At 43.7% G+C, this 27,222-nt stretch overlaps 2 protein-coding genes across 8 annotated transcripts in view; one reads left to right on the top strand and one right to left on the bottom strand.

Moving 5' to 3' along the window:
- Positions 1–296: 296 nt before the first annotated feature.
- LOC101092274 (acyl-coenzyme A thioesterase 1) lies at positions 297–6,581 on the bottom strand. Its single transcript, XM_003987826.5, has 3 exons — positions 6,011–6,581; positions 3,977–4,179; positions 297–1,622 (listed from the first exon to the last, which is right to left on the bottom strand). Exons 1-3 carry the CDS (start codon positions 6,579–6,581, stop codon positions 1,023–1,025), a joined length of 1,374 nt encoding a protein of 457 aa, XP_003987875.4. The 3' UTR covers positions 297–1,022.
- Positions 6,582–6,604: 23 nt separating this feature from the next.
- HEATR4 (HEAT repeat containing 4) overlaps positions 6,605–27,222 on the top strand; it is a 49,482-nt gene continuing 28,864 nt past the window's right edge. For 3 of the 7 annotated variants that reach the window (XM_045060191.1, XM_045060192.1, XM_023255815.2), the window contains exons 1-6: positions 10,591–10,663; positions 15,745–16,698; positions 17,874–18,061; positions 19,091–19,231; positions 23,514–23,717; positions 24,937–25,080. In XM_045060191.1, coding sequence (XP_044916126.1) covers positions 10,659–10,663; positions 15,745–16,698; positions 17,874–18,061; positions 19,091–19,231; positions 23,514–23,717; positions 24,937–25,080 — 1,636 coding nt within the window. In that variant the 5' untranslated portion in view covers positions 10,591–10,658. The other 4 variants (XM_019833266.3, XM_003987825.5, XM_011283325.4 and 1 more) reach the window with 4 other exon arrangements.

Genomic DNA, 27,222 nt, shown 5'->3' with positions numbered 1-27,222 from the left:
ATGTGATTCTTAGTCCAGCTAGAAGGACTTATGACAGGACAGGAATTCTTGCTCCCCGACAGTGGAGACAAGGCTGAAAGCACTGAAAGGAAACAGCAACTTTATCTGTAATGTCCCAATATTTAAACTTTAATAAAAGTTGCTTATACTTAAGGCTCTGTTTTCATTCCTGACATTGTTTGTATGGAGACTTGTTGCGGACTTTGAGTCTGGAGTTCTCTCTTGTCCAGCAAGAGAGTGGATGCAGAATTAAATGTGAGAGAGGCTAATGTCTGGGAGGAGACAAGAGCCCTGAGTAAAGATCTTTGCTCTGTTTTTATTAGGATCAGAACGCTTACAAATGTGATGAACATGCAGAAAGAGACCATGAAACCATGAACATTAACTCATATGTGTGAGAGAAAGGGGGTTTCAAAGATATGTAGTGTTAAGCGTTTGGGTCAATACAAAACAAAATCTTTTCTGCTGAGCAGATGGTTGTTTACACAGGCATGAGGCGCTGTGTCTGCTTATCTTAACTTGCCTAAGGGAGAAGACAGATACAGCAGGCTACCTCAGGGTCAACAAGACACCTTTCTTTGGCTAATTAGCTCCACTCTGGGCAGCTTCACCCTGCTGCTGTCTATAGCCCTGTTGACCTATTCTGGACATTCCTTCCTGTGAAAGCAGCTTTCTGCCTTTGTACTATGCTGGGAGCGCTTTTCCCTGTTGACCTAATCTTGGATGCTTTCATTCTGTGGCTTCCCATTCTTCTGCTTTTGTACTATGCTGGAGGCGCTTTCGCCCTGTTTACCTTTTCTTGGATACTTTCATCCTAAACCTTGTTAACCCATTGGTGCAAGCTCAGGGAATTCCTAAACTTATTCCCCACAGAGACTATTTTTAACAGTAATGTTATTTAAAGAGAACGGAATAAAAACCCAAAAGCGTTAGCATAATACCTCAGATGAACTGACTTTGACGGATACTTTTTAGCATATATTGGTCTCACACTCACAACCTTCAAATACTGGGTTATGTTTTCAAGAGAGTCTGCCTAACTTTCCCCCACCCAAGTGTTTGTGGAAGAAAGTCTGGAGCTGCTTCCAAGCATCCACCTGGGCCATGGCATGAGCCCTGGGCTCCCCTCCCCAGATGACAGGACCACCCACCAAGGTGTGTAGGGAAGCCTGGCACAAGGGGAAGTAAGGAGGCTCAATATAGTGCCCTGCCCCAGGGTAACAGATGATCTGCGGCTTTTCCTTACCATGGGCCTGTAAGCGCTTAGAGGCCTCATTAGCATAGAATTCACTCTTCCAGTTGTGGTCATCCAGACCTACTAGGAACAGGAAGGCATTCTCAGCCCTTTCCACAGGAATGAAACTCTTCTGGTCAGGTCCCTCCAAAGGGCTGTTCAGCACATCCAGAATGTCTGCCAAGCCGTCTCTGGTCAGCTTGATGCGACTTTGCTCGAAGCCCACAGGAGGCAAAGTTTCATCCTTGTAGTGTAAGGCTCCCCCCACATTGGCCACAGAGCCATTGATTATGACGGCGGCGGTGATGCCTTTCAGGAACGAGGCCATGGAGAGGCAGAGATCACCTCCTTTGGAACTCCCAAGCAGCCCAACTCCCGGACCCTTTACCTGAGAAAAGAACAGAGGAGAGAGGAGAACGAGTCCATGAACAGTGCAGCATGATCTGTAGTGCCTGGAACTGGATACCAGGCAGAACTGAGTCAGAATCTGGGCTCTACCATTTGCCAATTTTACAACCTTGGGGTATTTACTTTTCTTCCTCTCTGTCTTTTTTCCTACAGTCTCTCCATCATCATTCTTGGGTGACTTCAACAACCATGTGGAGGACAGAGTAAATACTTTGGCTTCTCAGTTCCTTGACCTCAAACTTAAACAATGTTTTTTTCCCTACCCTGTCTCAGCCATCCACTCCCACTGTCATAACCTAAACTGAGTCATCATCAGTGAGTAGTTCATCTCTAAAACCTCAGCTTCAAGCATTCCACTCTCTGATCACCATCTTCAATAATTCCAGGCTAACCATTCTTGTACCACCCATGTCCACCTCTCGGTGGCCTTGACTGCCACTGTTGTTTTAACTATCAGTATGTCTCTTGTGTTCTTACTTGCCTCTCACTTACTTCAGATTTCAAGCTTCTTTGTTATTATCACTTCCTTGTAACCACCCTTAACGCTAAGATCTCTCTGCCTTTGGTCATACTTTCCTGGGAAAACACTAACCTTGGTTAAACCCCCCTATTCACTTCCTCCAGGCCTGTATTTGTGCAAGTGAACACTGCTGGAAAAAAACTACACATTTATGCTGACAGAGCTTACTTTCATTTCATGACCACAAATTTCAGATAAGCATCCATATTTCCCATCTATCCTGCCACATTTCACTTATGTGCGCTTCCCACTTCTGTAAAAGACTGTGTCACACCTCCTACCTCCTCAAGCCCCTTAACCTTTAACCTTGTTTCTTTCACTTTCAGCTCTTCTACTTGGTGGAGAAAATAAATAGCCCAGTAGGAACTGCTCCTCATTTTCCCCTGCGAGATCTACTTAGTGCCATGTGAACTCAAGCTCTATACCTTCTCTTCTGTTTCCAAAGAAGCATCTCTGTGCTTATCAAAGGCCCCCTGCTGCTTGTACTTGGGATCTCCTCTGCTCTCATTCTCAAGGACTTCACTCCTACAATTACATCATCTCCCTCTCCTCTTTCATAACTTTCTTCTCAAATGGCCCATTCCCATCAGTGTACTTAAATGCTCTAGTATCTCTTCCATTTTCACAACAGTCCCTCCACCTCACATCCACTCTGCCCTAGTTTTCTACTCTCTTTGACAGCAAAATTTGTGGAGACAAAATTGTCTATAGCTGTTCTTCTCGTCTTCCCTTTTCTACCTAATCCCCTCAGGGTAGCTTGGGTTTGCACTATTCCACAAGGACTGCTCTTGCCACGGTTACCAAAATCTTCTATTACAAGTGGCCATTTGAGGGGTGCCTGGGTGGCTCCAGAATTAAGGATCCAACTCTTGATCTCAGCTCAGGTCATGATCTCGGGGTCCTGAGTTTAAGCCCCACATCGGGCTGTGTGCTGAGCGTGGGGCCTGATTAAGTCTCTCTCTCTCAACAAATGACTAAACTTAAAAAGAAAAACAACCCCAAACAAACAAAAAACCAAATGGCCATTTGAGTCACCTGTCAACAGCAGTCTTTTTTTTCCTTATGACTTCTCCAATAGCACCCTTTACTGGTTTCAACCATTTACTCCTCATAAAAGAAAAGTACTAGGAATTAAATGATATGTTATTACCATCCCAATTTTTCGGAGGAAAGGGAGGCCCCAAGGTCATGGAACTAGTTACTAGTTGGTGAAATCAAACTTACATTTAACTTTAACTTTTGTCTGTCTACATCTTGTGCTGGTGCCATTACACCCTATCACCTTTTCTAAGAGTTCCACAGCTTCCCATCCACTGTGAGCTCTGAACTGTAAAAGTAAGTAAGGTGTATCTTCTGATCCTCTGAACCTATAAAGCCCTCAAAGCACTTCCTAATAACTAGCTTCTTTGGCGGCCCAGTTCTTCATTTAATACTGTGTTCTCAGAAGGGCCACAAAGAAGGGAGCATTGTTAGACACAAACATTTAACCTACGGCCTTCTGGAGATAAGTGATTACCTTCCCCTTTCCCTCTCCTTCCTGTATCGAACTTAGGGTTCTCACATGTGTTTGAGCTGAATATAATAAACTATAAAATACTGGAATTTAAAATTCCAAGCCGAAGAAGAACATCTTTAGTAGCAGAATATATGATAACATATAATTGCAGACAAACTGTCTACATGAAGTAACTATAAATGGTAATGTGTGTTGGGTACTGGGAGTAGCTGTTGTGAATTTGTCAAGTTGTATCAAAACCAAGAGCAGTCAGGAGAACACCTGATACACAGATCACAAAACCTAGAGACATTCCAACCTCAGGATGATCCAGCAGGTAGTTCACAGCTTCTTCAAAGTACTCCAGGTGGAGGGTCTCTATGCCCTGGGGGAGGTCTTCATAGTTATAATAAGCCAGAGCCATCACAGCAAAACCCTTGCCAGCCAGCAGACAAGCTCGATATTCCGGAAGGCCACCTCCAACTCCAAAAATGTCCACAATCCCAGGGAAGGGCCCAGGTTCTTTGGAAGAAGCAAAACACAAAACTGAACTATTTCTTTTTTTTTTTTTTTTCAACGTTTATTTATTTTTTGGGACAGAGAGAGACAAAGCATGAACGGGGGAGGGGCAGAGAGAGAGGGAGACACAGAACCGGAAGCAGGCTCCAGGCTCTGAGCCATCAGCCCAGAGCCCGACGCGGGGCTCGAACTCACAGACCGCAAGATCGTGACCTGGCTGAAGTCGGACGCTTAACCGACTGCGCCACCCAGGCGCCCCAAAACTGAACTATTTCTTAAACTCTTTGCAGTGGTGTCAAAAGCCATGTGTTGTCTACTTGGTGATGTCAAACTTTTCTATTGACAATCAGAAATGTTAGAAGACCTCTGGCCTTCAAAGATCCAGAGAGTGGCACAGGCTCAATCCACATTTCCCCTATGCCCAGAGCTTCAAAGCCCCATAGATTTTTTACAGTAAGTATGCATCACTTTTCTAATTAAAAATAATTTACAAGTAGACAATGAAAACAGCAAAACCACTGCCCACTGCCCCCCCCCCCCAAAAGTGACAATGCCAAATGCCAGAGAACATGTAGAGCAAGTGGAACCCTCATACATTGACGGTGGAAATGCAAAACAATACAGCCACTTTGGAAACCAGTTGAGCAATTTCTTATAAAGGTAAACATATACTTGATCATATGATTTAACAATCTCACTCCTAGGTGCTTACCCAAGAGAAATGAAAATTGGTGTTCATACAAAAACTTGTATGCAACAGTTTGCAGTGACTTTATTCATAATCTCTAAAGACTTGAAACCCAGCCTGAAAACCCAGTCCTTCAACTGTTGAATGAATAAAACTGAAGTATACCCATAGAATGGAGTACTACTAAGAAACAAGAAGAAACGATTGGATATATGGAGCATGAATGAATCTCAAATGCATTAAACTAGACTCTGTTTATGGGACATTTTCACCATTTACACAAAAAGTTTGTACTTAACATGCAAAATCTGAAAAAATGATAAGGCAAACACTTTACACCCAACACCTTAAGAAATAACTCAGTACTAACTATCCAAGCCCCCGAGTATCTGTGTGCCCCTTCTCTCCCTTTTCACTATGCTGAATTTTATCATTCTCTTATTTTTCTTTACAGTATTACCACTTATACATGTACCTTAAACAGTATTTTATCTTGCCTATTTTTTGAGTTTTATTTATCTGAATGGAATGATATTGAATGTGTTCTTCTGGGACTTCATTGTTTCACTCAGTGCTCTTTTGAAATTCATCCATGTTGATTTTTTTTTTTTTTTTTTTTTTTTAGGGAAACAGCTTCTTTCCTTCCCTTTCCTTCCTTTCTTCCTTTCGAGAGAGTGCTGGAGGGCGGGGCGGGGGGGGGGGGGCGGAGAGAGAGAATCCCAAGCAGTCAGCGCAGAGGCGTTGCTAACCCACCAAGCCTGAGATTATGACCTGAGCTAAAACCAAGAGTCAGACGCTTAATGGACTGAGTCACCCAGGCGCCCTATACCAATTTTCTTAACCTTGATATACTGTGGGAGTTAGAAGCAAACTTGCTATACTGAGAAACTATTTTAAAAGTCGTTAAAGACTTGGAACTACCTATAAAATGTTTTTGCTTTTACTTACAACTGTCTTTTCCATTTCCTTATGATGTCTTCTAACTGACCTCTAAGTTTTGCAGCAACAGAGCCACCTCCCCAGGCAGGGTACACTTTAACGTCCCCACAGACCTCTGCAATGTTGGGAGTTACATCCTTACTCTTGGTAGACGTGCAGGAGACCAGAGAAAGGCAGACAGGACAGCCTGGGACGCAAGGCACTCACCAGGCGGCAGGAAGAGTGTGCCGCGCACCCGGCCCGCGCGCACCGGCACCCGCCGCATCCCCGGCCGCTGGAAGTCGCGCTCCAGCACCGCCCGGCCCAGGAGCCGCCCGGCGTCGGGCTCGTGGCCCTCGAGCACCTCCAGCTCCACCGCGAAGGGCGTCTGCACGTCCCGCTTCACCAGCCGCACCAAGGGCTTCTCGGGCTCCAGGGCCCAGAGCAGCCCCATGGGCTCGAGCCCCGTGAAGCTGCCGCCCAGCGCGGGCGCGCGCGCCAGGTCCAGGAGGCCGCCGGCGTCCGCTTGGTACCGCGCGCGGGCCCGGAAGAGCGCGCCCTTCTCGTCGCGCAGGGACGCGCGCAGCGTGACGGGCTGTCCCGGCGCGAGGCCGCGCACCGCGATGTGCACGGGCTCGTCCCAGCCGCAGCGGCCCGCTGGCTCCAGGTGCCAGGTCGCTGTCCTCCGGGCAGGTGCCCACGAGACCCGGCCACCAGACCATAGCTTTGGAGAGCCTGGCAGCTGACCCCATCGGCGGAGTCCAGAAGCTCGCAGTATAGCCGCAGAGGAGGCCACCATTTTGTGTTTTGACTTTTGACCTCGTTTCAATGAACGCCGTGGAGAAAGTTTGAAACCAGTAGAGACCCTCTAGTGGCAGGCTGCCTCAGCTGCATGCTGAGAGCCCTGTGCGGCCAAGGAGGACGCTAAATTGAGCTTGGAGGGCCAGACTCTTGCACATCAGGTCAGTAGCTTACTTGTAAAAAAAAAAAAAAAAAAAAGCCAAAGCGGCGCCTGAGTGGCTCAGTCGGTTAAGCATATGACTTGGGATCAGGTCATGATCTCACAGCTCGTGATTTTGTCCCAAGTCCGGTTCTATGCTGACAGCTCAGAGCCTGGAGCCTACTTCAGACTGTCTCCTTCTCTCTCACTGCCCCTCCCCGGCTGGCGCACTCTCTCTCTCTCAAATAAATAAAAAATAAAAGAAAGAGCGAAAATAGATATACATGAACTTGCTTTATATACTGAAAAACCTGCACTTTTTACGTGGGATAAGAATTTCCTAGTTCTGCTTCTCATAAGCTTTTTGGCTTGTGCAGTGTTGGCTGCACAGGGGCTGGTTGCTGGCTGTCAATGGCTAAGACGAGTGCAGGCCTGGAATTGAGTCTTATCAATTTGTTGACTGATTCACTCCCACTAATAATTATAGGGCGTTTCATTAAAAGTGTGCATCATGGTGTTTTGCTTGTATATTTACCTGTGTATATGCTTATCTTCTACACTATCCTACATTTTAGGGGCCTGGAGTCTTACTAGCTGTGTGACCTCAACCTCATTCCTTATAGGTGTAAAAATAGCCAGTTGAGATTATACTGCTTGTCAAGTTGCTGTATTTAGGCAAACGTGATCTCTTTCTCATCCGGGACATTTCACCTTTTCCCCACTTTTTTTTTTTTTTGCAGTCAAGTCTTTGAAAATTTTTTTGATGTTTATTTTTGAGAGAGAGAGAGAAAGAGAGCTAGAGCGAGTGGGGGAGGGGCAGAGAACAGGAGATACAGAATCCCAAGCAGGCTCCAGGCTGACAGCACAGAGCCCCATGTGGGGTTCAAACCCACAAACTGGAAGAGCATGACCTGAGTGCAAGTCAGATGAGACACTCCACCGACTGACCCACCCAGGCTCCCCTCCCCACTTTTTCATAAAATCCACCCAGGAGTGGATATTTCATTAAACTTAACTTCAGGCCCTTTCCAAGGCCTTGTATTTGATTTTACATTCATGATTTTTCATATCCTTTTTATTAGAGAAACCTGCAAATTGTGTAAGCTTATTTCAAGCCCACAATTTGTGTTTGCCACTGCTCCCAATAAGGCCACCCAAGGACTTTTTACTTAGTTTCGAATGTTCTTCTGTCCTGCTGGTCATTAATCACACAACTCCCTATAGCTCTAATTACTTTTGCACTGGTTCTGTGGGATATTTCAGTGTATTTTGGGCACAGAAACTAAAGAAAGTAAATAATAATAGCTAGCTCTTAATCCTTACAAGAACCTTATGAGAAAATTAAGAAAATTAAGGTGAAATGATTTGCTAAAGTTAGATCAAGCAACTAGATATACTAGGATTTATATCTCTGCAATCAGATTCCAGAGTCTGTGCTCTGAACCATTATGTTTTAAATTTCTTCTTTTTTTTTTAAGTTTATTTATTTTGGGAGCGCACACACAAGCACCAGGGAAGGGCAGAGGGAGAGACAGAATCCCAAGGAGGCTCAATTTGGAGCCTGATGTGGGGCATGATCCCATCACTGTGAGATCATGACCTAGGCTGAAATCAAGGTGGACCCTTAACCAACTGAGCCACCCAGGCGTCCTGTATTTTGGGTAGTTTTAATTTTCTTCTTTGTCCATAATTTCTATCAGAAATAACATGGCTTTTATAATTAAACAGTATTTTTTTAATTGTATATAGCAACATAAAATGTGCCATCTTAATCATTTTAAGTGGGCTTCATGCCCAGAGCAGGGCCCAAACCCGTGACCTGGAGCTCAAGACCCAAGCAGAGAGGTGCCTGGTGGCTCAGTTGGTTGAGTGTCTGACTTCAGCTCAGGTCATGATACCATGTCTGTGGGTTCAAGGCCCACATCAGGCTCTGTGCTGACTGCTCAGAGCCTGGAGTCTGTTTTGGATTCTGTGTCTCCCTCCCTCTCTGCCCCTCCCCTGCTCATACTCTCTGTCTCTCAAAAAATAAAATGTTAAGAAAAATTAAAAAACAAAAAGACCAATAGTTGGACACCCAATGGACAGAGCCCAGGCACCCTCATTTTAACCATTTTTAAGTGTATAGTTAAATACACTCACATTGTTGTGCAACCATCACCACTGTCCATCTCCAGAACTTTTTCATCACCCAAACTGAAAAGCCCCCACAGCCCCTGGAAACCACTTTCTGTCTCTAGGAATTTGATTGTTCTAGTTACCTCATATAAGTGGAATCATTCAGTATGTGTCCCTTTGTGTCTGCTTATTTCAGTTAGTGTGTCTTTCAGGTCCATCCATATATGTAGCATGCATCAGAAATTCCTTCTTTTTTAATGCTGAATAATATTCTGCTGCATGTATGCAACGCATTTTGTTTATCCATCTACTGATGGATATGGGGTTGTTTTCACATTTACTATTGTGAATGTACTGCTATGAACATGAGTGTACAAATACCTGTATAAGAGCCCCTGTTTTCAATTCTTTTGGGTATATACGCAGAAGTAGTAGGATTGCTGGATCACATGGTAATTCTGTTTAATTAAAAAAAAATTTTTAACATTTATTTCTTTTTGAGAGACAGAGACAGAATGTGAGCAGGGGAGAGGCAGATAGAAAGGGAGACACAGAACCCAAAGTGGTCTAGCTCCAGGCTCCTTGCTGGCAGCCAAGAGCCTGACATGGGGCTCGAACTCACGAACTGTAAGATCATGACCTGAACCGAAGTTGAACCAACTGAGCCACCCAGGCGCCCCTGTTTTAATTTTTTTTAATGTTTTTATTTATTTTTAAGAGAGAGAGAGAGACAGAATGTGAGCAGGGGCAGGGCAGAGAGGGCGACACACAATCCGAAGCAGGCTCCAGGCTCGGAGCTGTCAGCAAAGAGGCCAGCGCGGGGCTAGAACTCACGAACCGTGAGATCATGACCTGAGTCGAAGTCAGGTGCTTAACTGACTGAGCCACCCAGGTGCCCAAATTCTGTTTAATTTTTTTCAAGTCTTTCAGTCTTTTCATCTCAGAGACCATGTCTTTTCACCCTTTTGTAAGGGTCCCAGGGTCTGAGCACAGCTTGAGCCCAGGCACTGAAGTGAGTGCTCATTTTCTCACTTGGTAGTGCTCACTTCTCTCAGTGGTAACCACCTGGATAGCATGGCCCCAGGTCAACACAACAGACAGAACCTTATGCCCAGAAATCTTCCCTACCGTCAGGACAAATTAGTTCTGTAAAGGAACTCCTGAAGACTAGTATTCTGGAAGTCTGGGATTTTACTATTAGAAATAGGGGATTTGAAGAATCCCTTTGTAAAAATAGTGTCATCAGCTGATAATCTAGCCAGGATTTGGGGACCAGGGGAGATGGAATTGAACTATGTGAAGGAAGGGGATTCAGTGGGGGGTGGTGATGAAAGGGGAACAGAAAAGACCCCAAAGACAGACCCATTCTACTTTACGGTTTGTTCTATCAGCCTAGTGATCTTCATGCCAGAGCTGGGTGTTCATGTGTTCACTGCTTTGCCTTTTCTCAGCGGTACTTATGAAGCCTAGTGGGGGAAAAAATTGAGCAGCACACATCTAGGGGTTTATTTTCAAAGGATGACTAAGGAATCCATTGTGGCATCAATCAATAAATACAAGGCAATTTCCCGAAGTTGTTTACAAAAGGAAATTAAATAAATAGTCGAAGATACCACTGATTGAACCTGCAAATTCTGTGAGCAGACTCATGGAATTATAAAGAGGTGGTTGCCTGGTAACCAATATAAACAGCTTTGGAACCTAAGAAACTACAGAAGGTTTAAGATGCTTTTTGGTGACTGTGTTGTAGGAGGCCATTTTGAAGGTAATTTCAAAACACTTCTATTTTACCAGTACCTGAAAAGAGTTTTCGTCAGCTGAATGATGTAAGACAGCCTGAAGTAGTTGAAAAGATTTTGATTAGGCGTCAAAACGGTATTACTTCAGGTATCAACCACTACTGTGATCTTAGTCATGTTTTTCCTCTCTGGGCCTCAGTTTTGATATTTGCAAGATATAAGAGTTGGAACAGAGTCATCTTTCTGGCAGTTACCTTAGTAATCTCAGGAGTCGGCAGTATATCTGTGTGAGTACATGGCCAGGAATAGTAATTAGAAAGCAGAGGGGAAAAAAATGAAGGAACTTTCTGATGAAAAAGAGGCAGCAGAGAGAGGGGTGTGAGTCAAGTCAGGTTGAGGCTGTGTTCCCTGATCCTGCTCTCCCCACCACCAAGCTTCTTTCATATATCCCAAATATAGCTCTTGGGGGGGCGCCTGGGTGGCTCAGTCAGTTGAGCGGCGGACTTCAGCTCAGGTCATGATCTCGCAGTCCGTGAGTTCGAGCCCCCCGTCGGGCTCTGTGCTGACAGCTCGGAGACTGGAGCCTGTTTCAGATTCTGTGTCTTCCTCTCTCTGACCCTCCCCTGTTCATGCTCTGTCTCTCCCTGTCTCAAAAATAAATAAAACGTTAAAAAAAATTTTTTTTAAAATTAGATCTTGGGGCTATGGCTTCTCTCAATTTAATGTGTATGAACACCTGTGAGAGCTGGTTAAAATACAGATTTCTAGGCCTCACTTGCAGCCTACTCAATCAATATTCTGGGGTGTAGCACACAGGATTCCTCATTTTTAAAAATTTTTTAACGTTTATTTTTGAGACAGAGACAGAGCATGAGCAGGGGAGGGGCACACAGAGAGAGAGACAGAGAGACAGAAACAGAATCCAAAGCAGGCTCCTGGCTTGAACCCACCAACCGTGAGATCATGACCTGAGGCGAAGTTGGACACTTAACCAACTGAGCCACCCAGGCGCCCCTGGGATTCTGCATTTTAACAAGCTCCTCAAATGATCTTGATGCAGAAGATCCTTAGCCATTAATACTGTTGTAGAAGGTGACTGTCCCTCTTGGGCCCTACCTTAAAATCTGTGGGTGGAGGGGAGAGTGTATTTTCAAAAGCTCTCAGAAATACTGTGCTAAGGTTTATTGCTTTTTAGCCTTCTTTGACAGTTTCTGCTGCTTTAATAACAAAGAAAAAGCAAGGTATTACTCCTTTTGACATGAATCATTCAGCCCACTATAATTATTTCTGGAGAATAAAGGTACCAGACCAGGGGGTGAGGGTAGGGGAAAATTTGGAACCTCTGAGATAGCACTCATTTTGAATCTGGATTCTTCTATTAGGTTTTACTTGGAGGCACGTGGCCTAGCCCTTCCAGCCCCACTCCTGCCTGTCTAGCCTGGTTCTGAGAGGCACAGAGATAATGTTGCTGTTTACCAGATTGTGGGGCCTGGTCTGCAGTTATCCCAGGTTTGACTACAGGATGCCATGTATTCAATTTCTTATGCTCTCAGTATACAAAGGCACCTGGACCTGCCACCCTGTTTTGTTTTGTTTTAAAGTAGGCTCCATGCCCAACATGGGGCTCGAACTCATGGCCCTGAGATCAAGAGTCGCATGCTCTACTGGCTATGCCAGCCAGGCTCCCCCTGCTTTTGGTTCTTAAGGGGATGTTTGTGCCTCAGTGTTGGTCTAGGTAACATTTAAGTTTGGATAATATGGAGCCTCCAAACTCCATTCATAGGTTTTTTTTCTTCCCTCTCTATCCACCTTCTAATTGCCTAGGGCCCCAATAATTCTAACCTGTTCCCTGAGTGCCCAATGTACCATCTAACTGTGGGACCCCAGAGACTTGCCTTCTGGCGGCAATAGTCCATACTGTAAATCAGTTAACAGTTCCTCTTAGTTGTGTAATACTTTGAAGCTTGCCAAAAAAAAAAAAAAAAAAAAAAAAAAACACAAACCCTTTCATACTTGCTCCTTAATTTTGAGCTTCATATCTACACCAAATTAGATATCAAACTCTATTTTCAGACTGGCAAACTGAGACAACCTAGAGATATTAAATCACTTCCCCAAGGTAACATGGCTGGGAAGTGCAGAACTTGGCCTTACACTTGTCTTCTGACCCTATGTCCGTCTAGGACAAGTCGCTTTTGACAAAACCCTTCAACATTTTGTCCTGTCCTCATTTCTCTTCAAAACACATCAGGTATTATTCCTCTTTTCACCAACCTGCCTTATTAGATGAGAATAACTATCCCTTGAGAATTTACAAAAAATGGCAATGCTAACATGGTATTCTCTCTGGGATGCTGGCACTGTAACCAAAGATTCTGTGTGTCACAGGCTAAAGAGTGTATATATATGTATTCTGGGACATCCAAAATCATTCCATATAGTCATCTTGGGGCAAAACTGGTCCTTATCTGTTTTTCAGGTGTTTAGGATCAAATGCCTCCTATCGTAGGAGCAAGATATTGACACACTGATGTGTTAAGAATGATAAAATGTTCTATTAGGCAATACACAAGGCACAAGAACACTAATATTGTTTTCATCTAACAATTCATCTTCAACCAGTAAGAGTAGGCACTGTTTCAGGAAAAGTATCACTTGTGACCACCTTCTAACCTTGCCATAACTTTTTTACATTAACTTTTAAAATACTCAGTGCCCTCATGGCCATGTTGCCTTCATGGTTGTGAAGAGATGGAACAACTAAATTTAGTCTTATGTGCAAAAAATCCTGGCGGGATATCATATTAACCACGTATGACTTAATCTGAGTGACAGCTAGATAACAGCAGGCTCTTAACAAAAAGAAGTACACCAATAGGTCAGATTCCATACACAGAAGAAAGTAAAAATAATCAATCATCATCATCATCATCATCATCAATCAAGCCCTGGGAAGCCAATGTGGCATGGAGGTGAAGTGCTCTTAAGTTGGAATCTGGCAACTAGGTTTAAAACCTGGCTCTTCTGCTTATGGCTTGTGTGACCTGAAGCAATTTACTTAACCACTCTGAGCCTCAACTTCTTCCCATTCACATTCAAGACTGTAATATCTTCCCCATGTAAAGCCCTTAGCAAATTGCAGGCACACCTCATTTTATTGTGCTTTACCTTAATGCACTTCACAGAGATTGCATTTTTTACAAATTGAAGGTTTGTGGCAATCCTGTGTCTATCACTTCCATTTTTTTCAACAGCATTTGTTTACTCTGTGTTTCTGTGCCACATTTTGGTAATTCTTGCAATACTTCAGACTTTTTCATTATTATTGTATTTGTTATGGTGATCTCTGATCATGACTCACTGAAAGCACAGATGATGGTTAGCATTTTTTAATTAAGGTATGAACATTTTTTTTAAGTTTATTTATTTATTTTGAGAGAGAGAAAGACAAAGAGAGCAAGTGGGGGAAGGGCAGAAACAGAGAATCTCAAGCAGGCTCTGTCAGCGCAGAGCCTGATGCGGGGCTCAAACTCATGAACCGTAAGATCATGACCTGAGCCCAAGTCGGACGCCTCGCCAGTTGAGCCACCCAGGTGCCCCTGAGCGTTGTTTATTAAACATAATGCTATTGCATACTCAGTCAATTAAAATTTAACTTTTACATGCACTTGGGAAACCAAAAAATCCATTAGACTCACTTTTATTATGATATTTGCTTGACTGCAGTGGTATGGAAAAAAACCCACAATATCTCTGAGGTACATCTGTACTCCATTATTGTCAATTATCATTATTAGATGAAGGACTTCAGAAGGAAAATTTTTTTAATGTTTGTTTATTTATTTTTCTGGGAGGGGCAGAAAGAGAGGGAGCATCCCAAGCAGGCTCTACGCTGTCAGCGCAGAGCCTGATGTGGGGTTCAAATTCGTGAAAACTGAGATCATGACCTGAGCCAAAATCGAGTCCAACACTTAACTGAATGAGCCACTCAGGTGCCCCCAGAAGGAAAAAGAAAAAAAAAATTTTTTTTAAAGATAATTTACCTTGAGAGAGACAGAGACTGTGCAAGTCAGGGAGGGGCAGAGAGAGAGGAAGAGAGAGAATCCCAAGCAGGCTCCACACTGCCAGCATAGAGCCCAACGTGGGGCTCAAATTCACAAAACCGTGAGATCATGGCCTGAGCTGAAACCAAAAGTCAGAGGCGCTTAACCAAGCCACTCAAGCACCCCAGAAGGAAAATTTTTAAAAAAGCAGTAAATGTAAGCTAGCTAAAACATGGAAACAGCTTGCTCCAGTAATTAAGAGGAGGTGATTTAGCTACTTGGTGAAATACCCTGTAGCTGTTAGACACTTTAACAGTGAGGACTATGTAGTAAGATGGTAAAGTACTGGGGGCTTTGGAAGGGCAGCAGAGACAGAAGACATGATCCTTGGGCAGTACAGTTAGCCAAATATTTAACAATGTGAGGTGTCACAGGATTGAGAGTTAAAATTACTGGTACAGAATCAGTGAATTGTACACCTGAAACTAACGCTGTATGTTAACTATACTGGAACTAAAAACACAGATAAGAAACTGGTACAGAGTAGGAGTGATTTATAAATTTGTGTGGGACATGGAGGCCTGGATAAGGTCAAGAAAGTTGTGGAGCAGGTAGGAACTGACCTAGGCCTGCAAGAATGGACAGAATTTGTCAAGGATGGAGTGTGCTAACACACACAGCGGGCACAGAAGGAAGCTCCACTCTGTGGAGGGAGCGATGGGTGGAGATGAGCTAAGAGACTCAAGAGGTTACAGTCGGACAAGGTCATAAACTGGGGTCACACTCATGGAGAACCCTGAATGCCAGGCTGAGGTATCTGAACTTTATGCTATAAATAAGCCTTTTGAACATACATAAAGCAATATTTGAGGAAAAATGAAGGGCTGAGATTTGAGAACAAATGGCAGAACTGGAAGCAAGGGGCTGATACAAGGAATGTTTAGAATGTTCACCATTTCTTCTTTTTTTTTTTTGTCCCTCTTCTAATTCACGTGGCTTCTCCCCACTCGGACCCACCCCTGCTCCCCTTATCTGTCTTCCCATTTCTTCCCTTTCTGTACTGCTATGGCCTACCAATTTCTGCTGACCTAGAGCTCTCACCAGTTCCTCCCATCTCCTCAACAGATACCTGGTCACACCTCCAAACCCTGCATCTGGACCAGGGAGTATGGAAGGAAGCCTTTGCTGGGAAAGGATGACCAGAACCCAACATGGAAAGACCTTTCTTTCCCACCATTTCCATCAGTCACTCCCCCCACGGCTGGGATGGGGCATGATCTTTACCCCTTCGAAACCAAGGAACAAGGAGGAATGTGCCTCTGTCTCCAGTGTACCTCCAGTCTACCACTTTAGCCCACATCGCTGTGTGCACCTCAAGAACCAATATCTGAAAAAGGCTGCTACAAACCTTACCTTCTCTGAGGAGGTGGTGTGGCAGCGAGGGCTTTCCAGCATCCCTTTCAGCCAGTACAACTTTGACCATCTCTATAATGCAGACCACATCATGCAGCCTACCCAGATCAGGAGGGCCCAATATGAGAAACCTATCAGCTTCAAGTTCTTGGGTTCTTCAGGTCCCTCAGCAAGGGTCACCTCCCAGGCTGTGAAGACAGAAAGCTCTGCTGAACTTAAGAAGCAGCTGAAGGAATCAAAGCCAGCAAGTGTAGTCCAGGAAAAACCTTGCCCTCTCATCCCTCATTCCTTCAGGGATCCGGACGTGCTAGGTCTGTCACTTTCTCCAGATGTGAACCTGGAAGTGAGGGAAGCCTGGCTTCCACCTCCTGAGAAGGAGGCCAGAGCCTGGGAAGCCATCGTGCTGGAAAAGCTGAACAAGCGCACTGCCCGATGGATCCAGAGCAAGCGTCCCCTAAGGTCTCGGGTATCCCCCAACAAGTGGCAGAGCTTTCTGCACCAGCAGTACGACTGGAGCCACATCCGGGATGAGCTTTCTTCCACCAGTGACCTGGAGCTCTTGAAACAGCTGGAAGAAGAAGAAACAGCAGAATTTGAGGATCGAAGTGTTATCCTGCCAATCCAGGAGAAAAAGAAGCCAGAGCTGCTGCTTCCTGTTTACTATAGGTAGACTGGCTGAGGCCTCTGGCACACCTTTGAGAATGCCCGGCTCCCCTTCCAGGACTCCTGAGTTAGTTCACATTCCTTATTTCAGAATGTGCTGTCCCATCAACCTCTTGGAGTACTCCACTGCCAACCTACTCTCTAAGATCTCCTTCAAGTAAGGTTTCACAGCCTAGGCACTACTGACATCCTGGACTGGATAATCCTGTTGTGGGGGTCTGCCTTATACCTTGTAAGATGTTTAGTAACACCCCACTGGATGCCAGTAACACTCTGTAGTTGTGACAACCAGAGAGGTCTCCAGTCATTGACACATGTCCCCTTAAGGGACAAAGTCACTCCCAGTTGAGAACCACTGCCTGTAAAGGGGTTGGTTTTGGGCCTTTCCTAACAGACTGAGCGATTCTGCTGATCCAGTTACTATGCAGGTGCTCCCAGAAATGTATCCATGGGGAAAATAAGGTTTGGTCCTGCCTCGCTTTGAATTAAGGAGCCAACGCGTCAGTGCCTCAAAAACGAACTGGCAGCAGGACAGAGAACTAAACAATTTGAGGGAAGATTACTGCATATTTCTGGTTGCTTCCTTCTCATTTATAGCTAGATGGAAGACTGGAGCTAGTCTAATGTCCCTGATTCCCAAAAGCGAACTAAAAGTAAGTGGGAATCCATTAATTTGTCCATTTATTAGATAAATATAAACTGCATTCCCACTACTTGCCAGGTACTCTGCAAAGTGCTGGGAATACAACGTAAACGAGACATATGGAACCTTTAAGGAGCTTATATGTTCATGGGGTGGAGAGGCATGAACTAAGCACATACATAATAAAGTGAAATAATATAGAATTGGTTCCCTTCCCCACGTCAGTGCAATCTCTAAGGGCACCAATGTTGTTGTTGTTTTTGTTTTTTTTTTAAAAAGGGTAATGCTGGGAGCATGGCCACTCTGTCATACTGTCCAGTGGCTACAGGAGTGGCTCTATTAGAGGAAGAGGAAGTTGGCTGCTGATAGGTACCTTCATAGGGCATCTTGGGAGCAAAGTGAATAGTTAAACATAGGTGTTTTCCAGATGCTCATGTGTGTATGAGGTGAGCTTAAAGAGGAGCTGTGGGTCTGATGGAAAGCAGGAGGTCCATCTCCCACCTTTCCCTTCTCTCCCTCTCTCCCTCCTGCTAAGATTGCCCAATTACTCGCCTCAAGTGCAGACAGGTGAACCTATGCCTGGCAACAATAAGACTGCTGAGGGTATCAAAGGAAAGAACATCTGCCAGCCCCCCAACCAGAGGTACTTTCGACAGGTGAATCCTCGAGCTGGAAAGTTTGCTTACTCCACAGACAACACCTTTGAACAGGAAATATACTTTGGTAATAGAGCTGGGGTGTCGTGCTGGGGGCTGGGTGGACATGGAGCAGGGAGGTGGAAAGTAGCCAGGGGATGAAACAGTCATGAGTGTGGACAAGAGGCTCTGGATGACCAAGGTGTTCATGGCAACATCCCCTAGTTACCAGCACAGGATTTTTTTGGGGGGGGGGCAGGGGAGGGGAGAGGGGCAGGCAGGTATCTGGTGCAGGCGAAACTGTTTTCCCTCTTCCCCTTTCTCTATCCCTTTCTGTTACTAAGGAGGCTGTGGAGGGTGGGGTCATAAAGTAAACAGATTTGGCTCTGAGAACAACTACCTCTTGTCTTCTTTCTTTCCCTTTGAGATAATCCCCCATTAAGGTGCTATGTTAGAAAAAAATCGTGGGATTTGGAGTCTAGTGGAGCCTGGCTTAGCACCTTTCCACTAACCTTCAGTAAGTTATGTAATCCCTCTGAGCCTTATGGACCTTATTTGTAAAATGATATTAACAAAAATGCACCTCAAGTAAAGAACAGACAAGAATAACAGACAAGCATCTATAATGCTTCTTGGCTCATGCTCAATAAATGTCCACTACCTTCCCCTTCCATCTTGCTATCCTTTAGACGCTTGGGCTTCCAAGATACACGATCTAGGTCTGTATGTTCCAAGCTGTTTATTCTTCCTTGCCCCCATCTTTTTCCTAAACTGTCAACTGAAAGTCTTCCTAAAGCATTTAACAGAATTATTCAGATGAAGGTATTTATGAATGGTAGGAAATGAATTAAATCTCCCTTTATTAGTACTTAACTTTTAATAGGGGACAATGCCTGTAAGTTAGACAGGTTCTGCTTTGGTTTCAAGCCTCTATGAAGCCACCAGCTCATATTTCCAAGCAACAATCACCTTCAAGGGATGCCCCACATCATGGTAGTCGTAAGTCCTAAGAGCTTAGAGTAAAGCAAAAAGAAATTGGGTCTGATCCTGGTGACTGAAAACCCAGCAAGACAGGAAGGACGGTGGTACTAAGGACTCCTTATTTATCTGTTCACAGATAAAGTCCAGGTCATCCACCAGATTGGTGCAAAGAGAGACCATATTTTCCTGGAAAACTTCAATAGGTACAAGAAGCAGCTCTCCAAAGTTTTCCCTGAAACCCCAGAAAGGTGGACTTCCCAGCCGGTTCCTGAAGCACGTAAGCGGGAAGTGGATAATAGGGGTGATGAGGGAAGTGTGGCTGTTTCTTTAAGGACCCTGTTTTATAGGCTGGGCATCACCAGCATGTAGCGGAGTCGCTTCCTGCCAACTAAAAATCATCTCATAAAATTATAAAACACTAACTGTAACTAGGAAGAACCTTTGTGGAACATCCATTCAGTTGAAATCAGGTCAAATTTAGATGTAACCAAGAGATTTAGGGCTTGGTCTCCTTCCAGGAGAAGTACATTGAACCCTTGATCCAGCACTGTCCTGTCCCTTTGGGCTGGCTCTACCGTCCCATTCCATTCTCAGACCCATACCTGCCTCAGGTACTAGGGTCATCCTCTGTTCTAAATTTGTTTTATATCATTCTTGGGGTGCCTGGCTGGCTCAGTTGGTAGAGCATGAAAGAGGAGAATCTTTTTCAAAAATTTTTTCTTGTTTTTGCTACAGGTTTCTTATAGCTTTTTTTTTTTTTAAGTTTATTTATTTTGAGAGAGAGAGAGAGAGGGAGAATCACAAGCAGGCTCCTCACTATCAGCACAGAGCCCAACTTAGGGGCTCAAACCCACAAATCGTGAGATCATGATCTGAGCTGAAATCAAGAGTCAGACACTTAACCAACTGAGCCACCCATGCATCCCAAGAGAGAATCTTAAGCAGGCACCATGCTCAGCACAGAGCCCAATGCCGGTGGGGGGGGGGGGGTCGGGTCAATTCCATGACCCTGGGGTCATAACTTGAGCTGGAATCAAGAGTGAGACACTCAACCAAGCCACCAGGAACCCAGAGCATGCAATTCTTGATCTCTGGGTTGTTAGAGTCCCACGTTGGGTGTAGAAATTACTTAAAAAAATCTTCAAAAAGAGAGTATCATTCTTGATTCTGACAGAGAGAGGGAAGAGAGATGGCTAGGAAATGAGCTTATGAAACAAAAAGTGCCCATCCTCCAAGGGACTATGCTTCCATGTCCCATGACCCTTCTCTTTGCAGTGTCACTGCTCCAATGGGCCTCCTGGCGAACAGAAACTAATGGTAGCGGTGGAAAAAGCACCCCAACAAAGCTTTTGATTGGGTCTATGCAAATCACCTTCTGGGGCTTCACTAGCTTCATTAGAGCTACTAATTGTCCCTACAGCAAGGCACTTTTGTAATACTGATTTTTGTGATATTTATTGATACTTAGGGGACTTTGTGAATGCATTTTGTAAACCATCAAGTGCTCTACAAACTCAAGGATTTATTATTAGTATACTACCTTCCCAGAAGCCAACTGGATTGTTTATATCCTCCCCTCTGAAAAGAGGTGAATCCATAGAGACAGAAAGTTGATCAGGTTGCTGGGGGAAGCGAGGAATAGGCACAGGGTTTCTTTTTGGGGGGATAAAAATATCCTAAAATTAGACGTTGTGATAGTTGTACAACTCTGTGAATATATTAAAAACCACTGAAATGTATACATTTAATTTTTTTTAATGTCTTTTTTGGTTTTTTTTTTTGTTTTTTTGTTTTTAATTTTTGAGACAGAGAGAGACAGAGCATGAGCAGGGGAGGGGCAGACAGAGGGGGAGACACAGAATCTGAAGCAGGCTCCAGGCTCTGAGCTGTCAGCACAGAGCCCGATGCAGGGCTTGAATTCACAGGATGTGAGATCATGACCTGAGCTGAAGTCTGATGCTTAACCGACTGAGCCACCCAGGCACCCCTGAAATGTATACATTTTAAAAGGATGAATTTTATAGTATGTGAATACTACCACAAAGATGTTATTTTTTTTTTAATTTTTTTTTTCAACTTTTATTTATTTTTGGGACAGAGAGAGACAGAGCATGAACGGGGGAGGGGCAGAGAGAGGGGGAGACACAGAATCGGAAACAGGCTCCAAGCCATCAGCCCAGAGCCCGACGCGGGGCTCAAACTCACAGACCGCGATATCGTGACCTGGCTGAAGTCGGACGCTTAACCGACTGCGCCACCCAGGCGCCCCACAAAGATGTTATTAAAAAAAGAAACCCCCCTGCTGCATTCAGATGCCTCACCACCTGCCTCAGGCATTTTTTCCCTAGTGTGCTAGATGCCTGCTATCTTCTTCCCTAGAACACAGAATATTTAATGAACTGAAGCTGTGGAATCTTTCCCAAACTTCTTTTTTTAAATAGTGTTTGAAATTGGGGGCACCTGACTGGCTCCATTGGTAGAGCCTGCAACTCTTGATCTCAGGGTCATGAGTTTCAAGCCCCACGTTGGGTGTGGAGCCTACTTTAAGTAAATAGTATTTGAAATTGTTCTGGGAGAAGGCAAGTCAGAATAGTAATATACATACACCTTCTTATAACTATTTTACTCCTTATTTCAGGAAATACTAGGTATGAGAGAACCTGAAAAAAAAAAAATAGGAAAATTCCTGGAGTTAGATGTGGGTAGATTATTTTACTCTCCATTTTGATTGAATTGAAAAACTTAGATAATTTCTTTAAAATGACAAAAATTCTCAAGATACAAAGTGTACTTACTGCTATATAGCCTTCATTTCCCCCAAATCATGATATAAAACTCTAGTGTGCCCACAAGATCACTACAGTTCTTATATATTAAGCATAGGTCTTATGGTACAAAGTCAAAGGCACCATTTGTTTCTGCTAAAAAGCATACTGTGCCTTTTATACCACAGAAAGCCACAAGGTTGTTGCTTCATGTGCTCCCTTCAGAGGACTTTTTTTTTTTTTTTACATTTATTTATTTTGAGAGAGAGAGAGAGAGAGGAGTGAGCGAGCATGGGGGAGGGGCAGAGAGAAGAGAGAGAAAATCCCAAGCAGGCTCTGCACCATTAGTGAAGAGCCCAATACAGGGCTCCATCCCACGAACTACAAGATCACAACCTGCACCAAAATCAAGAGTCAGACACCCAACCAACTGAACCACCCAGGCGTCCCATCTTCAGAGGACTTTTGACATAGAACATGGCTAATGGGTGTGTTTTAACCTGCCTAGAACTTAAAGGACCAGAAGTAGAATTAGTGTTGGCAGTTGTGCATGTTTATTCCCATGGAGGTTAAATACCAGAGATTCAAGAGTTTCTCACCACATCTTTTTTAACTCCCTGAGCAGGGGGACAGAGGAAGAAAGGAACTAATCCAGCCATGTCTCACTTTCTTGGGAGGGATTTCAAGCAGGCTGAGAGGAAAGAAATGGTAGAGTGTCATGTGGCAAAGTATCGACTCCCTGGGAGCTGACCTGTCTGGATGTGGTTCTACCACTCTGGCTGCACACCCTATACTGAAAGGAAGCCAGCCCTCAACAGGGTGACTGAGCTCCTCCAGTATGACCAACCTGCGGCAGAACCATTCGGAGGGCATGCTCTGTATGGGCATCTGAACTAAACTGCCCTCGAGTCTCACAAGACTCTTTACGTTAGAAGAAAGAAATGGTACTGCCTTCCTTGCTCAAAGGGAAGAATGGATTCAGAACAAATCTAAATGTGTTAGAATGAAATCTTGGAAGAAACACAAACCATTGGTAGTGACAGATTAGAGCATGAGACTGATAAGTGATGCAGCAGATAATGAATTTGGTAATCTGGAAAAGTTTTTATCTGTTTTGCCTTCTCCACACAACTGCTCTTCTTAGGAAGAGGCTTTCTGAATTTGACACCAGGGAGATCACCAAGTCTAGAAAATCTAACCAAATTTATATAATATGCTCTTCTGTCCTCAAATTTCCAGCTGTTATTGGTCAGAATGAGGAAAAACTCAGAGATACTAAAACCTTTCAAACTTAGCAGCTTGTAGCAATGTTCCTTCTCCCAAATTAAAAACATTAAAAAGAAACATAAAACCAGCACCTGGCTGGCTCCAGCGAAGAACATGCGACTCTTGATCTCAGTGTCATGAATTCGAGTTCCATGTTGGTTGTAGAGATTACTAAAATAAACTTAAAAAAAAAAAAAAAGAAAACCTCATAAACTAGGAATGGACAATTACACTCTACCTAAACTGCAATATATCAGATACTGGATTTTATGAGAAAATCTTACTACATACAAACATATTTATGTTCCTAAAGATTAAACTTATAAAAAGGTTTGCACAGATCTCAATCCCCCCCTACCCACCCCTCCATCAGCACGGCTTTATCATGTCTGGCATCAGGACTTTTCCTAATTCTCTATAATCATGGGAAAGTCTGCTCTCAAGAGTTTTGTTTCGCCTTAATGCGAGCTGGGAACACAGGGTCTAGGGCACTGGGGTAAGACTATCTCACACTGCTCTAATGAACAGCCTGCAGGCCTGTGCAAGGAGTCCCGCGCTGGATTGCTCTGCCCACCCCAGTCAAGGATCTGCTGCTCCAGGTGGATGAGGAGGATGTGCCCATTAAGACCAGGAGGCTGAAGAAGCAGGAAGAATCCCAGGAGAAGGCTATGACTTGGGAACTGGTGGTGCTGCAGCGGATGCTGCAGGAATGGAAGACTGCCTGGGCTCTGAGTAAGTGAAGGGGTGGGGGTGGGTCCAGAGATAGCAGTATATATTTTAGGGAGGAAGTTCTTACCTTGGACTAGTTTCTCAATCTCTCAAAATCCATTCCTTGCAAAACATACAAATCTGGTTGCCTCCTCAAGTTTACAATAGAGAAGAGCCTTTTACACAATCATAGTTGACGTATAGGCTCTTTGCATTGGCAGGTTTGACTTCAGAAATTTGTGTATACTCACTATCACTACATCGAGGACTCTTCTCAGACAGGGCCTGTCTCATGACCTCTGAAACTTCATGCTCAATAAATGATGCAAGAAGGGAATGACGAAATATGCTGCCCAAGCAATGGAAATGTAGTAATCAAAAGAAACTGTAGTTGGCTGCGGTATAAATAACCCTTTTCTCAAATGTGTATGTGAGGCTGGGATTCTCATATATACATTCTGCCTTTGGAGATATGGGCGTAGAAGGCTGAGTGCCTAAGGGCAGAGTAAAGGCCTAGCAAGGACTGTGTAAAGCTAGAAGACCTGAGGACTCAGGGCTGCTGGCCTGCAAAACACGAGACTAGTTTAATTAGCGTGGGACAAACAGGCAATCCATCACATATACTAGATTAGATAAACAAAAAAGGGTTGAAAGAGATTGAGAAAAACCTACTTGATGCTTGCAGAGAAGTTAGCAATAAAGTGAGGAAGACCCTGAAAGCCAGATAGAAGAGCCCTCAAAGGCAGGGAAACATAATAACCACTAACAGTTGAGCCCTTGTCAGGCATTTTGCTAAATACTTTGTCCAGTTAACTCATTTAATACTCAAAGTAGCTCAATATGGTAGGTTCTAGTATCATTACCATTTTACAAATGAGAAATATTAAGCTCAGAGAGGTTAAGTAACTCATCCAAGGTTACACAGCTAATAACTGTGATTCCAAACTGGGTATGTTTGACAACAAAGTACCCTTAATCACTATGTTTTATCACCCCTATTATTTTCCATATGGTAACAATGAAGAGCTATTTAAACAGAGATAGAATATAAAATGGGATGGGGGGGTGAAGTTGTGTTTGGGAACTGCCCCAGAGGGCCCATGGATTATCAGGGAAGTAACTTCCCAAAGAACCCTGGAGCCCTTTATTTGTCTGAGCTAATGTTTTGCTTGAATTGTGCTAGAAGAAAGCAGACTAACTCTAACCTGATGGTTTTCTTCTCATTTCCCTCCCTGTGGCATAGTTACTGAGTGGCACCATGAGACAGTAGAGGGCCTGCTGCGGGGCTTGGGGGACATGCATGATGACATTCGGATCCGAGCCATCATCACATGTGCTACAGCTGCTTTAGAAAGGCCCCGGATTGCCACCAGCCAAGGGGACTCAGGTCAGAGCCAGAATTGAACTGTTTGAGAATATAAGCAACTCAACACAGCCACAATGTTAACTGGTGCAGACCTTCAACCTTATCTGAGATTATTTTACAAATGTGGAAACCAAGGCCCAGACACTGGCCTGAATACACACAGCTTATCATCAACGGAGATGAAATTAAAATTCCTGACTTATGGTCCAGTGCTTTTTACATCACATTTCATTACCTTTTATTTACTCAGCAGTTTCATGGAAGTCCACATTGTTCCACCTTGAGAGATCCCATTTGTAATAGCCAAAAATTATATGTGTGTGTGTGTGTGTGTGTGTGTGTGTATACATTGTAGTCATCAAAAGAAACTGTAGTTGGCTGTGGTATAATATACATACATGTATGTGTGTGTGTGTATACACACACACACACACACACACACACACACACACACACACACACACACACACACACACACACACACAATTCACTTTCCCCTCCTGACTCTATTTTAGCACTTCTTTTGACAGCACATCTGAAATCCAAACTGAACTAATTGCCATAGACCCCTCCCCACTTTCCAGATCTCAATCAGCAGCCCTACAATACATCTATTTGCTGAGTCAGGGCCCTGGGAGTCCTGGACAAATCCTTATTCTTCCCATAACCAATAGATTCTACTCATTCTGCTTCCCTCTTGGTATATTCATCAGTCAACAGATGAATATAAAAAGAGGGAATTCTCTTCCCCTGACTCACTTCCCAGTCCTAGTCCCACCCCATGGCACTCCCAAGTCACCAATGTTAGTTTGGCATTTCACATCTTTCTTTGTGCTTTTCCAAATATATGCCAACATGCATGTAGGCTTTTCTACTTATTATAAAAATGAGTGAATTTTATCAGCCATTTCCTAGTTTTTTCTCCTTTAATTTGTGCACACGATGAATTCTCTTGTTAGGCTATAACAGATCATGATATATTATTCTTTTATTACTCCACTGGGTTTGATTTGTTAATATTTTATTTATTTGTTTGCTTGTTTATTTAGAGAAGAGAGAGCACAAGCAGGGGAGGGTCAGAGAAAGGAGAGAGAGAGAATCCCAAGCAGGCTCTGCATGGTCAGCGTGGAGCCTGACTCAGGGCTTGATCCCACAAACCATGAGATCACCTGAACTGAAATCAAGAGTCGATCAACACTTTACTGACTGAGCCACCTAGGTGTCCTGATTTGTTAATATTTTAAAATGTTTTATTACATTTGGTAGTTTACTTCTGTTAAGTTTTAGTTTTTGCTAGCTTTATAAAATGAACTAAGGACACAGCCATTTTTTCCAATGGTCTTAATCTCTTGGGAAAGCAATGTCAGTAGCTTTTTTCCTTAGTAGTAATAAGCACTGAAAAAGGAACATTTCCCATGTACAACAGCCAAAATTGTAATCTGCTGAAGCGCCAGTTTAACAAGACAGAAGGACCCAAATGATAAAGTGCTATTGAAAGGACATAAAACCAACTGACTTATTTCTCAAATGCCCTCACATTTTATGTGAAGCCTGGACTGGCACTTTTTCCTCTTTGCTGCTGGTAGCATCCTAATATTATTCTGTCCTAATATTTATTAGTCTATCATAATAGTCTGTTTGCTTTTTTGCCTTTCCTGCCAGACAAGGAACTCCTTAATGGCAGGAACTAATTTTATTTCTACGAAGTTGTTAGGTTTTTTAAAGTTTCATTTCACTTATTTTCTATCTACCAAGTTCCAGATAAAGGGCATTTCTGCTACCGGTTTTTAAATCTGCTGGAAAACTCCTCATTTCTCTTTACCTGATTAACTTCTATACTTGTCCTTCAGTTTTCAGCTATCAACTCTTCTGAAGAGTCTTCCCTGCCCCATTACCCAGACTTGGTTCATTCTCCCCACTACATGCTTCCACACATATACTTTTTTTAAAAAAGCTCTATGCCCAATGTGGGCTTGAACTCACGACCCCAAGATCAAGAGTTGCATGTGCCCCACATATACATTTTTTATTGTATACTTATTTCCTTGGGTATTAAATGGATGATGTATTTTCAGTGCCTGGCACAGATAAAACCTTCAGTAGGCAGCAACTGATTATTATAATCTTATCCCCAGATCTTCCACATACATACAAAGAACACTT

This window comes from Felis catus, chromosome B3 (assembly GCF_018350175.1).
Source record: "Felis catus isolate Fca126 chromosome B3, F.catus_Fca126_mat1.0, whole genome shotgun sequence".
NCBI lineage: Eukaryota > Metazoa > Chordata > Mammalia > Carnivora > Felidae > Felis > Felis catus.
Note: the sequence above shows the minus strand (reverse complement) of the source record. Positions and strands in the feature narration are given on the sequence as shown.

Coding starts and splice junctions, on each gene's coding strand:
- LOC101092274 (XM_003987826.5), bottom strand. CDS start 6,581: ATGGTGGCCTCCTCTGCGGCTATACTGCGAGCTTCTGGACTCCGCCGA. Junction 4,180..6,010: donor CACACTCTTCCTGCCGCCTG/GTGAGTGCCTTG, acceptor CTTCTTCCAAAG/AACCTGGGCCCTTCCCTGGG. Junction 1,623..3,976: donor ACCTGCTGGATCATCCTGAG/GTTGGAATGTCT, acceptor TTCTTTTCTCAG/GTAAAGGGTCCGGGAGTTGG.